General features: G+C 44.1%; 1 protein-coding gene across 3 annotated transcripts in view; it reads left to right on the plus strand.

Annotated features, from left to right (window-relative positions):
* The window catches only part of LOC142295229 (amine sulfotransferase-like), a 153754-nt gene extending 151913 nt beyond the window's left edge, over positions 1-1841 (plus strand). For 2 of the 3 annotated variants that reach the window (XM_075338320.1, XM_075338319.1), the window contains exon 8: positions 1259-1841. In XM_075338320.1, coding sequence (XP_075194435.1) covers positions 1259-1389 — 131 coding nt within the window. In that variant the 3' untranslated portion in view covers positions 1390-1841. The remainder of the gene's footprint in view (positions 1-1258) is intronic. The other variant, XM_075338318.1, reaches the window with a different exon arrangement.
* Positions 1842-12986: the final 11145 nt, after the last annotated feature.

A 12986-nucleotide genomic window follows, 5' to 3' on the forward strand; every position in this document is an offset into this window, starting at 1 on the left:
AGCACACCTGCTTTCCTGCTGCTGATGTGTCGCTCTCCAAGCGGGCATATAGCGACCTATGCAGTTAAAATACACATGTACACACTGCAGTATATATTGGGGTCAGCACTATGTGTGCCGCTTACCGCCCACCTATAAGCGGGTGTATGGTCGCCACCGTCCTGCCTGGTTGCCGAAAGTCCGAGCTCGGACTGCAGTAATGGCTGCCGGCGTCTTCCCCAGCTCGTGTGAGGAGGGGCGGGCCGTGGGCGTGCCCCAAGTCAGAGCGGGAATCCGGCGTCCGACAGTGTGCAGTGAGAGGGCTGGAGCATGTAAATAAGGCTCCAGCCCTCGGCGCTGCTGATTGCTCAGCGTCTGTCCCCTTCCCTGAGTGACAGGGAGGGGGCGGGAACGAAGCGGCACTAGGCCGCAGAAGCCGGGGACTGGATTTATAAGCGCCGCCGCCGTAAAAGCGCGGTCGGCGCCCAGTCCCCGGCGAACTACAAGTCCCAGCCGCGCCGCCGCTCCCGGAGCGTCCGGCGCGGTAGTTCCCAATACACAAAGTCACTCAGCAAAGCTGCAGTGACTGTAACCCTTTACTGTCCCCGGCGCACTAGCACACCCAGCAAGTCTGGAGTGTGCTGTGCCTGTGTGTACGGGGACACAGAGTACCTGTAATGGTGCAGGGCCATGTCCCTGAACGGTACTCCAGCTCCGTATCCAGCAGGTTCAAATGGGTCTGTGGATGGAGCCCGGCGTCAGAGCTTTGAGGCCGGCAGGATCCCACTTCCTCAGAGCCCCTCAGGGGGATGTGGAAGGAAAGCAGCATGTGGGCTCCAGCCTCCGTACCAGCAATAGGTACCTCAACCTTACAACACCATCAACGGGTGAGAAGGGAGCATGCTGGGGGCCCTATATGGGCCCTCTTTTCTTCCATCCGAAATAGCAGCTACTGCTGACTAAAATCTGTGGAGCTATGCATGGATGTCTGACCTCCTTCGCACAAAGCTTGAAAACTGGAGAACCCGTGATACCACGGGGGGGTATAGCCAGAAGGGGAGGGGCCTTGCACTTTTTAGTGTAGTGCTTTGTGTGGCCTCCGGAGGCAGTAGCTATACCCCAATCGTCTGGGTCTCCCAATAGAGCGCTGAAGAAATGACAACTCTGTCACTGGAAACTATTTCTTAAAATGTTAGCAAGGAGGAGGCATTCTTGTATTAGTTACATAGTTCAGTGTCCATAAAGATAGTGGCTCAGCTTTTTCTCTTCTTATTACCAGGGATTGTTGGTGACTGGAAAAATACAATGACGGTGGCACAAAATGAGATGTTTGATAAAGTGTTCAAAGAGAAGATGGGAGATCTGCCAATGAAGATTACGTGGGAGCTCAATGAAGAAACTGCATCCTAGAATTCTGTTTTCATCATATAAACCTTCGAGTGAATATTCAGTTTTAAACAATGTCTTGTGTTTTTGTCTAAATTGGTCCAGAAATTTCTTAAAGAATTTATGAAGAGAACCTTTCATGACTTATTATGTTTTAAACCGGCTATATCCTAACATAGGCGCTGAGTAACGGGATTTTTTCTGTTTTGTAATAAACCTCTTAGTTTCCGAGTTTATAACGTTTTCATGTATATTTTCCATTCAACCACATGTGTGGTAACAGATTCTTCTTAGGTAGCGTGTACTTTTTCCATCTCTTTGATGTTGGCCAATCATAGGCATGAGAAGTCAAAGAGGTGGAAAATGCTGAATAAGCCCCAGCAGGAAAAGATGGTCTTGTGCACATCGCTGATGGAGCAGTGCTGGAAACCAATATCAATTTATGAAATGCAGGAGGCAGGGGCAAACATCATGGGGGCGTTAGTGGCAATCTATATGTTATGCACATAAGTATTCTAACATGGGTAAAGAGATAATATTGCCTATCTCATATCAACCGCACACACTCCCACACCCTACTGGCTCATGTACAGACTAGTATCTCTAGCTGCACGACATCATCATGGTTCTTGCAGAGACTGGAATATCCATAGTCACACAACTACAAACCTACAACCCAGATCTGACTACCTGAAAAGCCTTTGAGTTGTCTATCGTACCTCCTGAGGAACCAGAGCAGAGGTTGCTAACACTGCAAATGAAGATAAGGTAAGCGTGCAGAGATAGACAAGGACCCAATGTGTGGAAAAATAAAACAGGTCCACAAGCAGACAAAAAAGAAATAATAAATGCAAGCAAGGCAATACTCCAAACAACCAAACAGAAAACAAAAGACAGGTGTAGGAAAGCCAAATGAGAAAACATAGAGAAAATAACACTGATCTCTGCCTAAATCTCTTAGCTGCAGGGTTGGAATTATTTAGCAGTGATCCACACAGACAGAAATATAGCCAATAAAGAAGTCTAGTACCTGGAGAGTACAAGTAGCACCACCCAGGATGTAATAGGACAGAGAAAATGAGCAAGTGAAAAGAACTGATAACCACAAACTAAAGGGATAGAAGCAGAGGCGAAAGGCAATCAGCATTTGGACAGGGACTGACCAGGCTGTAGCTCAGCAAGGAAGAAAATTGACCATACAGTGCAAGGTCACTGGATTGAGTCCCAAACCCGAAGCAGGACAGTACAGTGCTCTAGAAATAAGGAAAAATCCTAGCACTCACTTGATGCTGATATAATTTTTTTTAATCCAACTTGTGTCTGGACGTTTCAATCCCACATGGTTATTCCTTATTTTTATGTTCATTATCCACAAGCACCATGTTTTTTTTCATAGGACGTGTGCTGTTCAAATTTTATCTTACATCAGTGCTCCAAACCTAAGAAAAGAGGCAGGGAAAACAATCCATCTTCCCCAAGGCAAAAAACTTTGTGCCAGCATTAATATTAGTGCTTTCATTACAGGGCATTTTATCCCTTATGTAATGAGTAATGAGTAGAGCAGTGGTATTATGTACATTTGGTGGGCTATGATGATGATGATTATGTATTGTTACTGAGTGGTGGGTGTGGTTGGCAATATACGCTAGGATACATAATCATCATCATAGTCTTCCCCATGTACATACTACCACTGCTCTGTTTACTTCCTAGGGGTTACAATGTCATGCACAAAAAATGTCCACTCACTAATTGCTTAGAGATAGATTAGTAGTGTGCACTGCCACCTGTCTTAAGGCCGCTTTACACGCAGCGATATCGCTATCGCTATCGCTAGCGAGCGTACTCGCCCCCATCGGTTGTGCGTCAAGGGCAAATCGCTGCCCATGGCACACAACATCGCTCGTACCCGTCACACTACTTACCTGCCTAGCGACGTTGCTGTGACGTTGCTTCCTTTCTAAGGGGGTGGTTCGTTCGGCGTCACTGCGATGTCACTAAGCGGGCACCCAATAGAAGTGGAGGGGCAGAGATGAGCGGGACGAACATCCCGCCCACCTCCTTCTTTCTTCATTGCCGGCGGCCACAGGTAAGGTGAGGTTCCTCGTTGCTGCAGTGTCACACATAGCGAACAACATAGTACCTGCAGCAGCAACGATATTTGGGAATAGGGGAGCATGTCAACGATTAACAATTTTGCGACCTTTTTCGATCGCGCATAGGTGTCACACGCAATGACATCGCTAACGAGGCCAGATGTGCGTCACAAATTCCGTGACCCCACCGACATCGCTTTAGTGATGTCACTGCGTGTAAAGCGGCCTTAAGGTGAAGAGCAGGGTTCCCCAACTCCAGTCCTCGAGGGCCGCCAACAGTGCATGTTTTCAGGATTTCCTTAGCATTGCATGGGTTTTGGAATCATCAACTGTGCAGGTGATTAAATTATCACATGTGCAATACTAAGGAAATCCTGAAAACATGCACTGTTGGCGGCCCCTGAGGACTGGAATTGGAGACCCATGGTGTAGAGCAACGTAGATTACCAGTGCTGCTCCCACAATGATGTGCACCAAGTCCAGCTTCTGCTGCTCTTTCCAGCCTGTCCCTATGCTGTATGACCAGGAATTATTGTAAAGGAGGATTTCTCAGCTGTGTCATGCTGATAATTGTCTGCAAGGATAAAATTGTTTGAAAAGAGTTGATTTTTATATACTTTCGATCGCTGAATTCAGCAAAAATATCTAAAAAATTACACCATGTACAATTTTTTCACAAACACTGACTCTATAGGTTTTTTCTTGCACCATACTTTGACCCCTTTGCATGAACTTTGGTGGAGAATTTTGGTGTTATTAGATTGGATAGCAATTAAGGGACGCAGTGCTGCGATTGGCTTTGAGGCTTTAAAATAAAGGAAAAGAACCTCCCAGCTCCTGGTACCTCTTTTTCATGGTATAGAAGCAGAAAAAAGGAATTCACTGTATACTTTTGTCAATAAAGTATTCTAGTGTATTGCAGTGATGTTCCTGAGCTGATAAAAAAATTGGAACATTGACCACAATGTGAACGAGTGCAGACTATTGATTCATCCAAAAAAAAAAAAGTCTGAACGCTGTTCTACTGCACAATAGTAGGAAGTATACATCAATGCCTGCTTGCTTGAAGTAAAGCTATGATAATTTAGACTTTATTCTCAAGACACTTTACTACGAGGATTAAAGATGGTCAATATGTGGTGATCTGAAATGTTTCTCTTTGCTCTTTGAGCAGCAAGGAAAATACTCAAAGTACCCATGCTTTTTGTGTGGATAAGACTCATTACTGGAGCCAGAAATGTTGGCCAGTGAAAACATCTTTGCAACCTTTACTCAAGAAGATAGTTGAGGAAAGTTTTGGATTCTTTTAACGAAGTAGTGAAGAAATTTCTAGGTAACAGCATACCTCCCAACCGTCCCAGATTCTTCAGGATTGTCCACAATGATGTGCACCAAGTCCAGCTTCTGCTGCTCCTTTCAGCCTGTCCCTATGCTGTATGACCAGGTATTATTGTAAAGGAGGATTTCTTAGCTGTGTCATGCTGATTATTGTCTGCAAGTATAAAATTGTTTGAAAAAGTTAGGCTACTTTCACATCAGCGTTTTTTTAACTGCGACAAGAATGGAATTTTTTGTCGCAAAACCGGATCCTTTACAAATGCTTGTCATTTCAATGCATTGCAATGGAATCAAAGCAAAATGCTTGCAGTTGTGTGTGTTATACACTGGATATGGTGTTTTGTGGTATTTTTTTTTCAAAAGCGCTACTTGTACCGGAACCTACTCTACCGGAAGTCACCGCATTCTGATCGGCAGGATCCTGTTGTCTGTACTGAGCATGCTCAGAGAGTAGTTCCTCCCCCGTGCTTTCTGATATAGTATTTTCTGTGCAGGCAAGGATCAGCTTTGCGTCTTTGAAATTTTTAATCTGTGAGCACTTTTATGATTTTATCATTCCACGCTTTAGCAGCTTGTTTTAAACCATATATACTTTCTGTAATTTACAAACCATGTTTGGGTTACTTTTATCTTTGAATCCTGGAGCTTGCTCCATGTTAATATCTTCTGTTAAATTTCCATTCAAAAATGCTGTCTTTACGTCCAGATGCTTCAACTCCATTTGTTTTATTGCTGCAACTGCAAACAAAGTTCTTATTCTAGTACAGTGCCTTGCGAAAGTATTCGGCGCCCTTGAATTTGTCAACCTTGACCCAAATTTCAGGCTTCAAACATAAAGAAAAAAAAAATAAATTAATGGTGATGAATCAACAACAAGTGTGACACAATTGTGAAGTTGAATGAAATTTATTGTTTATTTTAAACATTTTTAAAAAATAAAAAACTGAAAAGTGGGGCATGCAATATTATTCTTCCCCTTTAAGTTAATACTTTGTAGCACCACCTTTTGCTGTGATTACATCTGCAAGTCGCTTGGGGTATATCTCTATTAGTTTTGCACATTGAGAGACTGAAATTATTGCCCATTATTCCTTTGCAAATAGCTCAAGCTCAGTGAGGTTGGATGGAGAGCGTTTGTGAACAGCAGTTTTCAGCTCTTTCCACAGATTCTGGTTTAGGTTTATTTGTGAACCCTTCCATTGTATTCCATTGTAGATTTTGCATTATGTTTGGGATCATTTTCCTGTTGGAAGACAAATCTCCATCCCAGTCTCAGGTCTTTTGCAGACGCCAACAGGTTTTCTTCAAGCATGGTCCTCTATTTGGCTCCATCCATCTTCCCATCAATTTTAACCATCTTCCCTGTCCCTGCTGAAGAAAAGCAGGCCCAAACCATGATGCTGCCACCACCATGTTTGACAGTGGGGATGGTGTGTTTCAGGGTGATGAGCTGTGTTGCTTTTACGCCAAACATATCATTCAGCATTGTTCCCAAATAGTTCAATTTTGGTTTCATCTGACCAGAGCACCTTCTTTCACATGTTTGGTGTGTCTCCCAGGTGGCTTGTAGCAAACTTTAAACAACACTTTTTATGGATATCTTTGAGAAATGGCTTTCTCCTTTGCCACTCTTCCATAAAGGCCAGATTTGTGCAGTGTACGACTGATTGTTGTCCTATGGACAAACTCTCCTACCTCAGCTGTAGATCTCTGCAGTTCATCCAGGGTGATCATGGGCCTCTTGGCTGCATCTCTGATTAGTCTTCTTGTTTGAGATGAAAGTTTTGAGGGACGTCCGGGTTTTGTTAGATTTGCAGTGGTATGATACTCCTTCCATTTCAATATGATCGCTTGCACAGTGCTCCTTGAGATGTTTAAAGTTTTGGAAATCTTTTTGTAACCAAAAGACGGCTTTAAACGTCTCCACAACAGTATCACAGACCTGCCTTTTGTGTTCCTTGATCTTCATGATGCTCTCTGTGCTTTAAGCAGAACACTCAGACTATCACAGAGCAGGTGCATTTATATGGAGACATGATTACACACAGGTGGCTTATATTTATCATCATCATTCATTTAGGACAACACTAGATCATTCAGAGATCCTCAATGAACTTCTGGAGTGAGTTTGCTGCACTGAAAGTAAAGAGGACTAATAATATTGCACGCCCCACTTTTCAGTTTTTTATTTTTTAAAAATGTTTAAAATAAACAATAAATTTCTTTCAACTTCACAATTGTGTCCCACTTGTTGATTCTTCACTATTATCATAATTTTTTTTTCTTTATGTTTGAAGCCTGAAATGTGGGTAAAGGTTGACAAAGTTAAGGGGTCAAATACTTTCGCAAGGCACTGTATGTTTGACAACTAGAGGAAATGTTTTATCATAGTCTTCTCCTTATTTGAGTATAACCTTTAGCTATGAGCAGGGCCTAATTATAGGCGGGCAGGTGGGGTTTTAGCCCTGGGGCCCCCACCATGAGAGCTTTTGAGGAAGCCCCCCACCACCATCTGTGTGGCCGCTTTTTTATTAACGCTGCGCGTCGTAGCAGGCAGGGGCGGAATGGCCCTTGGAGCAAGAGGCCGGTTCCCTAGCAGTGGTCCAGGGCCGCCATGGTACCGAACTGTACCTTTAATGTATTTAAATACAGGCCGTCACTGTATTGCAGACACGCCCACTGCACGCTGTGTGAACTTGGGCCTGCAAAGATGACATCATCGCGCACCTGATGCTGCTTTTTCCTGCCATAGAGGAGCTTGTGGGAGGACCAGAGCGGAGACCTCAGTGGATCACGGTAAGTATGAGGTCATCCATCATGGTGCCTGGCAGGAGCACTGCAGTGAGGAAGTATCAGGCTGCCGCTCACCTCCTGATGACTGCAGACGGGATTCCATAGAGTCAGCTCAGCGGCCGCTCTGCCATGGATCAGTGTGAGTTACTGCAGGAGTCTGAACTGCTGCAGATCAGGTCGGGCTGTCAGTGCCGGGTCATCGGCTCCAGCCTCTTCTCTCCCCTGCAATAAGTCACACTGAGCTCCAACATAAAGCACAGACATCACTACACGGAATCCTGCACTGATCACATCTGAGCCTGCCGGACAGCTCAGATTATACTATATGGCCCATATTAAATATAGAATATGTGAGGTCCTGCAGGTCCAGGTGTGATCAGTGCAGGGTAGAGATGAGCGAACCGGTCCCGGTTCGGCTCGAGGCCGGTTCGCCGAACGGGGGTCCCGTTCGAGTTCGGTTCGTCGAACGTTCGACGAACCAAACTCGAACGTATAGGCTATAATGGGAGGCAATCACAAACACATAAAAATGCATTATAAATGTACACAAACAGTTAATAAACATTGCCATAACACTTACCGGTCCTCGCGATCCCTTCTGCACTCTGTCTCCTGCCGCTATTCCATCCGATGATCGCTGAATCCTCCCGGTGACCTGCACTGCCAGCAGAGAAGCAGGACCTATCGTGACGTCAAAATAGCCATGTGACCAGTCACGTGGCTATTATCTCATTGGCTACAGACTGGTCACATGACTATGACACGTCATGTAGGACCTGCGAGTGCATCTCTCCGGTACACGGTGCACATATGTGTATCGCCGTGTACCGGCGACATGCTCTAGCACACGGTCGACTCCCCGTTCCGTTAGGGACCGGCTGACACAGCCGGTCATTAACGGAGATCACCGTTGCCATAGCAACGCAGTTAGCGGTGACGTCACCGCTAACCGCGGCTCCGGGAGCACCGTTGCTATGGTAACGCGTCTGTCAGCGTTACCGCTAGCAGCCAGCACTGATCACTCACGGAGTGAAGGCTGCACGCTGCTTCCCGATTGTAGTGAGCATTGTAGTTAGGATGGAGGTTCCCCAGCCCCAAGTGATGCCCCTCACTACAATCGTCACTACTACTACACTAGAAAGAAAGAAGACAGAAGAGCAGGATCGTGGAGGGCTGACAGGGGTAATAAAGATGGAGTCTCTAATGTGTCTGTGTATTTATTTCTATTAAAGTATTTTTTCTCTGTGTGGTGTCTTTTTTTAACCCTTTATTGGAGATTCTTAATGGCCGGGTCAAACGTGCCTGACATTAAGAATCTCTGGCTTAATACTGGCTGGTAAAACAAAGCCAGTATTAACTCATGATTACCCAACAAGCCACCCGGCTCCAGGGCTGTTGGAAGAGTTGGATACAGCGCCAGATGATGGCGCTTCTATGAGAGCGCCATTTTCTGGGACGGCTGCGGACTGAAATCCGCAGCAGAGGCGCCCACAAACCTCGGGCTAACCTGTGCTGCGGATTCCAATCCCCAGCTGCCTAGTTGTACCCGGCTGGACACAAAAATAGGGCGAAGCCCACGTCATTTGTTTTTTAATTATTTCATGAAATAAGTGAAATAATTAAAAAAAACGGGCTTCCCTATATTTTTGGTTCCCAGCCGGGTACAAATAGGCAACTGGGGGTTGGAGGCAGCCCGTGGCTGCCAGCTGTACCTGGCTAGCATACAAAAATATGGCGAAGCCCACGTCATTTTTTTGGTGGGCAAAAAACTTCTGCATACAGTCCTGGATGGAGTATGCTGAGCCTTGTAGTTCTGCAGCTGCTGTCTGCTCTTCTCCATACAGACAGACAGCAGCTGCAGAACTACAAGGCTCAGCATACTCCATCCAGGACTGTATGCAGAAGTTTTTTGCCCCCTGAAAAAATTATGTGGCTTCGCCATATTTTTGTATGCTAGCCAGGTACAGCAGGCAGGTACGGCTGCCCCCAACCCCCAGTTGCCTATTTGTACCCGGCTGGGAACCAAAAATAAAGGGAAGCCCTTTTTTTATTATTTCATGAATTTCATGAAATAATTAGAAAACAAATGACGTAGGCTTTGCCCCATTTTTGTGTCCAGCCAGGTACAACTAGGCAGCTGGGATTGGAATCCGCACCACCGGTTGGCCTGAGCTTTCTGGGCCCCACTGCTGCGAATTGCAGTCTGCAGCCACCTCAGAAAATGGCATTTTCATAGAAGCGCCATCTTCTGGCGCTGTATCCAACTCTTCCAGCACCTGCCTGCTATACCTGGCTAGCATACAAAAATATGGCGAAGCTCACGTCCTTTTTTTGTAGCTTTTTGGCAAAAAAAAAAAAATGCTTCCCTGGATTTTCCATTGCCAGTGAAGGTAACACCAAGCAGTGGGGGTTAGCAGCCAGTAGCTGCTTGGATTACCCTTAGCTAGCAATACAAAAAATGCAGTGGGAGCTAACATATATTTTTTTTAATTATTTATTTAAATAACTAAAAATAAAATGGGCTTCCCTGTATTTTGATTGCTGGACATCACAGTGCTGTAAAAATAAATCTTTAAAAAAATGACGTAGCGCTCCGCGGTATTTTTGATTCTCAGCGCAGATAAAGCAGACAGCTATGGGTTGCCACCCCCATCTGCCTGCCGTTACCTTGGTTGGCAATCAAAATACAGGGAAGCCCATTAATTTTTTCTATTTAAAAAATAGTTAAAAAAAAAAAATTACGTTGGGTCCCCCCATTTTTGATAGCCAGCTAGGGTAAAGCAGACGGCTGTAGCCTGAAAACCACAGCTGGCAGCTTTACCGTGGTTGGGGATCCAATGTGGAGGTCCCCTCAGGCTCTTTTTTATAATTATTTTATAAATATTAATAATTACACAATAAAAGTAGGGGACCCCCCAAATTGGATCACCAGCCAAGGTAAAGCGGACAGCTGTGGTCTGGTATTCTCAGGGTGGGAAGGTCCATAGTTATTGGGCCTTCACAGCCTAAAAATAGCAGGCCGCAGGCACCCCAGACGTGGCGCATCCACTAGATGCGCCAATCCTGGCGCTTCACCCCAGCTCATCCCGTGCCCTGGTGCAGTGGCAAACGGGGTAATAAATCGGGTTGATACTAGCTGTAAAGTCACCTGAGATCAAGCCCAGCAGTTTGTGATGTCATGGCGTCTATTAGATACCCAACATCATAAACTGTCAGTACTAACAAAAACAAAAAATCGACAAAAGAAATTTATTTGAAAAAAACAGTCCCCAAAACATTTCCTCTTTCACCAATTTATTGTAAGAAAAAAAATAAAGGGGTCCCACGACGACTCTGGACCGTCTAGAATATGGGGGGGAGACACTCAGGGAACGTATCCCCCATTTTCTAGGAGTGCGGACCCTTCATGTGAGGAGTGTGGGTGCAATGAATGTGCACTCACTCTCCCCGGGTCCACAGCAGCAGAGTCCATGTCGTAATGGTTGCTACCAAAGCTGCAATGCCCTGCTCATGAGGTAAGGGCATGCCTAATCAGGAGAACTACTGTAGAGGAAGCTCTGCTCACTGGTATATAGGTGCTCAGAGGTAATAATAGATAAAATTAGTGAGTAACCTCGGCACTCTATATCTCCCAGACTAAGTCAGTAAGTCACAACGGATAGTAATGCAAAATCACTCTTTATTGGTCCGTATTAAGAAAATTTTTTTTCATAAGCATATATGTTTTTGTCCAAAACAAGTTACAAATGACGTTTCGGCCTGAGCCTTCGTCAGATTGGACTTATCTGCATGTAATCATGAAAAATGACAATAATCAGTATCACATAAGAGTGAGAGAACAATAACATAAACTCGAACAATGTAGAGGTACAATTGGGATGCAGCAAAAAAATTGCAACACAGCAAGAAATGAAACACATGATACAAATGTCATAATACAGTACAAGGACAATATAGTAATGACAAATATGGGGTCAGAGTAGACTTAGACAGCTCTGGTACGAAAGAGATGTCAATCATAAAGTAACATGTGCAGTAGGTGTAGAGCTACACTATGCATGGCAGAGCTAATGGGTAGACCGACCATAGAAAAAGTAGAGAAAAAGTGGAGAAAAAGTGGAGAATAAGTGGAACATAAGAGGAGAAAAAGTGGAGAAAAAGTTGAGAAAAAAGTGGAGAAAAAGTGGAGAAAAAGTGGAGAAAAAGTGGAGAAAAAGTGGAGAAAAAGTGGAGATTAAGAGGAGAAAAAGTGGAGAAAAAAGTGGAGAAAAAGTGGAGAAAAAGTGGAGCATAAGTGGAGAAAAAGTGGAGAAAAAGTGGAGAAAAAGTGGAGCATAAGAGGAGAAAAAGTGGAGAAAAAAGTGGAGAAAAAGTGGAGAAAAAGTGGAGCATAAGAGGAGAAAAAGTGGAGAAAAAGTGGAGAAAAAGTGGAGCATAAGAGGAGAAAAAGTGGAGAAAAAGTGGAGAAAAAGTGGAGCATAAGAGGAGAAAAAGTGGAGATTAAGAGGAGAAAAAGTGGAGAAAAAGTGGAGCATAAGAGGAGAAAAAGTGGAGAAAAAGTGGAGAAAAAGTGGAGAAAAAGTGGAGAAAAAGTGGAGAAAAAGTGGAGCATAAGAGGAGAAAAAGTGGAGATTAAGAGGAGAAAAAGTGGAGAAAAAGTGGAGAAAAAGTGGAGAAAAAGTGGAGAAAAAGTGGAGCATAAGAGGAGAAAAAGTGGAGAAAAAAGTGGAGAAAAAGTGGAGAAAAAGTGGAGAAAAAGTGGAGATTAAGAGGAGAAAAAGTGGAGCATAAGAGGAGAAAAAGTGGAGAAAAAAGTGGAGAAAAAGTGGAGAAAAAAATGGAGAAAAAGTGGAGAAAAAGTGGAGAAAAAGTGGAGAATAAGAGGAGAAAAAGTGGAGAAAAAGTGGAGAAAAAGTGGAGAAAAAGTGGAGAATAAGAGGAGAAAAAGTGGAGAATAAGTGGAGAAAAAAATGGAGAAAAAGTGGAGAAAAAGTGGAGAAAAAGTGGAGCATAAGAGGAGAAAAAGTGGAGAAAAAGTGGAGAAAAAGTGGAGAAAAAGTGGAGCATAAGAGGAGAAAAAGTGGAGAAAAAAGTGGAGCATAAGAGGAGAAAAAGTGGAGAAAAAGTGGAGAAAAAGTGGAGCATAAGAGGAGAAAAAGTGGAGAAAAAGTGGAGAAAAAGTGGAGAAAAAGTGGAGCATAAGAGGAGAAAAAGTGGAGAAAAAGTGGAGAAAAAAGTGGAGAAAAAGTGGAGAAAAAGTGGAGAAAAAGTGGAGAAAAAGTGGAGATTAAGAGGAGAAAAAGTGGAGAAAAAGTGGAGAAAAAGTGGAGCATAAGAGGAGAAAAAGTAAGAAAAAAGTGGAGAAAACGTGGAGAAAACGTGGAGAAAAAGTGG

Source organism: Anomaloglossus baeobatrachus, chromosome 3, assembly GCF_048569485.1.
Source record: "Anomaloglossus baeobatrachus isolate aAnoBae1 chromosome 3, aAnoBae1.hap1, whole genome shotgun sequence".
In the NCBI taxonomy this organism is placed as follows: Eukaryota; Metazoa; Chordata; class Amphibia; order Anura; family Aromobatidae; genus Anomaloglossus; species Anomaloglossus baeobatrachus.